Source organism: Microtus ochrogaster, chromosome 15, assembly GCF_000317375.1.
Source record: "Microtus ochrogaster isolate Prairie Vole_2 chromosome 15, MicOch1.0, whole genome shotgun sequence".
NCBI lineage: Eukaryota > Metazoa > Chordata > Mammalia > Rodentia > Cricetidae > Microtus > Microtus ochrogaster.
Window position 1 is genome coordinate 11,546,898 of NC_022017.1, and position 3,885 is coordinate 11,550,782.

A 3,885-nucleotide genomic window follows, 5' to 3' on the forward strand; every position below is an offset into this window, starting at 1 on the left:
CTCCCACAAGGCACTGCTCATCTTTCCACTGGGGTGTTGTAGAGCTGACACTCCCACAAGGCACTGCTCATCTTTGCCTTCTCTCCGAGCTCAGATGTCAAGAATGTTTTTACTTTGTGCTTGTTTCAGATTCTACTATTAGAACCAATCACAAGCAGACCTGTGAGTACATGAACATTCCTGAAAAGCAGATTCCTGCCTTTGGAGACCATTTGGATTCCACAGTCTTGTCGGAGAACTGCTCGAATAGCCTTGGCCTAGGAGTGAGTGGCTCCCGTTTCCAGCAACATCATCTCAGTAATGAGACTATGGCTCCCCAGGACACTGTCCAGGAATGCAAGGACCTACAGGCCACTGTTCTGGGTTCTCAGCCTGACGAACAGAGAAACAGTGTGAAAGGGACATCAGAAAACTGTGAAGAGTGTGGTAGAGTCTTTAAACCAACTCTGAACCTGGATCCATATGTGGAAGTGAGTGGACAGGGAAAAGCATACAGATGTCAAGAGTGCCGAAGAAACCTAGCTGACTGCTTAGAGGAGATGCACACAAGTAACTGCCTTGGGAAGAAGCCTTATGAATGCAAAGAATGTGGGAAAGTCTTCAGGCTGTGCTCACAACTCAACCAGCATCAAAGAATCCACACCGGAGAGAAACCATTTAAATGTGTTGATTGTGGGAAAGCTTTCCGTTTGAGCTCAAAACTGATTCAGCATCAAAGAATCCACACAGGAGAGAGGCCCTACAGATGTGAGGAGTGTGGGAAAACCTTTGGTCAGAGCTCAAGCCTTATCCATCATCAGAGAATCCACACAGGAGAGAGGCCCTATAGTTGTCAAGAGTGTGGGAAAGCCTTCAGTCAGCAATCACAGCTGGTCAGACATCAAAGGACTCACACTGGAGAGAGGCCCTACCCCTGCCAAGAGTGTGGCAAGGCCTTCAGCCAGAGCTCAACTCTAGCCCAGCATCAGAGGATGCATAGTGGGGAGAAATCTCAAATGCCAAGAACTTCAGGGAACTCAAGCCTCGTTGCCCATGAGGGAAATCACACTGTAGAGAAGCCATTCAAGTGTGAGGAGTGTGGCAAAGCTTTCAGGTGGGTGTCTCGCCTGAGCCAGCACCGGCTGATCCACACCGGAGAGAAACCTTACAAGTGCAGCAGGTGCACCAAAGCCTTCGGTTGTAGCTCCCGGCTCATTCGCCACCAGAGAACTCACACAGGAGAAAAACCGTTTAAATGTGACGACTGCGGGAAGGGCTTTGTCCAGGGCTCCCATCTTATTCAGCACCAGCGAATCCACACCGGGGAGAAGCCTTACGTGTGCGATGACTGCGGGAAGGCCTTCAGCCAGAGCTCCAGTCTCATTTATCACCAGAGGATCCATAAGGGAGAGAAGCCGTATGAATGCAGGCAGTGTGGGAAAGCCTTCAGTATGAGCACGCAGCTCACCATCCACCAGAGGGTTCACACCGGGGAGAGACCCTATAAGTGTAACGAGTGTGGAAAAGCCTTCAGTCAAAATTCAACCCTTTTCCAACACCAGATAATCCATGCTGGAGTGAAGCCCTATGAGTGCAGTGAGTGTGGAAAGGCCTTCAGCCGGAGCTCATACCTCATTGAACACCAGAGGATCCACACTCGAACCCAGTGGTACTGTGAATTTGGAAACACGGTTGAAAGTAACACTTTTTTGAATTCTAAAAAAGTGAACACTGTAAAGAAATTGCACCAGTGTGATGACTGTGACAAGATTTTCAGGTGGCGCTCACACCTGATCATACACCAGAGGATCCACACAGGAGAGAAGCCTTACACATGTAACGCTTGTGGCAAAGCTTTTAATCGGAGCTCCAGGCTCACTCAGCACCAAAAGATTCACATGGGATAAATGATTCACCTAAGTGTGTTGGTCACTTCTCTATTGCTGTGATGACACTACAGGCAAGGTAAATTTAAAAAGTTTATTTGGGGCTTACAGTTCCAGGGAGCATCATGGCTATCATGGCGGGGGCAGGGCAGCAGACAGGCAGGTAGGCGTGGTGTTGGAGCAGTAGCTGAGAGCTCACATCTTGAGACAGTTACTAAGCAGAGAGGACTAACTGGGAATGGAGAGGCTTTTGAAACTCAAAGCTCACCCCCAGTGACACACCTCCTTCAAGACCACACCTCCTAATAATTCCCAAACAGCTCCACCAACTGAGGGCCCAGTGTTCACACATACGAGCCTATGGGGTCGTCCTCATTCAGACCACCACACTATAAATATGTAACTGAATAAACCTGAAGCCTTATTTTATTTGAGTAATTTATGCTAACAGAAACTTGAGACTGCTGGGGGAGATTCAGATTTGTTCTCAAAAAGTATTCTACTTATGAAAATAATGTTTTGTTTCTGGAATGTTTGGCATTCATCCATTAAATAAAGTGTGTGTCACACTCCAAGTGTAGCTGTGTTTTGAACTCAGAGGAGATCCCTGTCCTACAGATGAAAAATCGATATCAGGATTTCTTGTAAGAAGCAGCTTGAGTGAAGCCACCAAACCCGGGTCTGCTGGTACATACTTGCCATCCCAGCACCCAGGAAGATGCAAACAGTCACGGAGACCCTGTGTTTACATAAGTAGTAACCCCAAATGTTTTCCCTCTGGACCAGTTCCTTAACATAAGGGAATAACCCTGTAACTCATTGAAAAGGGAGCCAAAAGCAAAGATGCTGAAATTCATTTCACCTTATCCCTTCTCGGTGTGCTGTCTGAGGTACTAACCAAGGGCTGAAGTGTGCTATAAAAGTGCTCTACTGCTGACTTACAGCCTTACCCCCAGTTGATGCCTCTGAAAATCTGTCTCCACCACAGCCACTCAGGACCCCATCCCCCTTATTCTGAGAGGCAGGTATGGTTCCTGAATGCTTTTTATGTGGGGATGGAACGCCAGCATTAGGAATACACCAATGCTAGGTTTAGAAATACCATGGCCAGGAGCTGGAGCAATGACTCCGTGGTTAAGAGCACAGGCTGTTTTCACAGAGAACCTGGGTTCAATTCTCAGCACCCACATGGAAGCTCACAATTGCTGGTAACTCCACCTCCAGGGGATCTGACACGCTCACGCAGACATGCAGGCAAAATACCAATGCAGAAATGTAGATACCAATGTAGAAGTACCATGACCACCTGATGAGGGCTTGAAGTCATGTTGGGGTTCAGAAGCTTGCTTATGTGACCCAGAATATCTCCCATTCTAAAATCCGAGCTAGTTATCTGAAAATGTTCTGTCGTAGGGTATTCATAAGAACTAATGTGCAGATGTGTACATCAACACCCCAGGTAGAGGATTGATAAGAAAGCACCATGCACATCTTCTCCCTCAATTACAAACACCAGACCTACACTGTTGGGGTCTGCAGACCCTGAATTTCCTGTGACCTCTTACCTGCCGGAGTAAACAACTTGTTTTTCTATGTTTGCAGCTGCTCTGAGCACACGACTTGTTTTGCAGCTGCGGGGGTTCCTGATGGCAGGGGAGTGGTTTCTGGTGGGCTTGCAGCTCAAAAATCCCGACAGTTAGGGCATGGCCATTAGTCAAAGAGAGCCCTCTATAAGCTGCCCTGAAACACAATAAAGGGCCATTCTTGTTTCAAGGATACCCCCTCCCCCGTGTGTGCGTGTGTGTGTGTGTGTGTTTCAATTTCCAGCCCTTGCCCGACTCACAAACCATCCTGTGGTGCAGGCGCCATACCACACTAGCACCTACCCAGTTCTTCACCAGCCAGGGGAGGCCAAAGAATGGACAGTCTGGACCAAGGGAAGGACCACAAACCATCTGTGCTCTCCCGATGTGTATCCCTCAGTTCTGCTCTTGAATGTCTACCTAACAGACCTTTTTTT

At 48.0% G+C, this 3,885-nt stretch overlaps 1 protein-coding gene across 3 annotated transcripts in view; it reads left to right on the forward strand.

Moving 5' to 3' along the window:
- The window catches only part of LOC101983999 (zinc finger protein 7), a 9,383-nt gene extending 6,966 nt beyond the window's left edge, over window positions 1-2,417 (forward strand). For all 3 annotated transcript variants that reach the window (XM_026782560.1, XM_026782558.1, XM_026782559.1), the window contains one exon: window positions 130-2,417. In XM_026782560.1, coding sequence (XP_026638361.1) covers window positions 171-1,886 — 1,716 coding nt within the window. In that variant the 5' untranslated portion in view covers window positions 130-170 and the 3' untranslated portion in view covers window positions 1,887-2,417. The remainder of the gene's footprint in view (window positions 1-129) is intronic.
- Window positions 2,418-3,885: the final 1,468 nt, after the last annotated feature.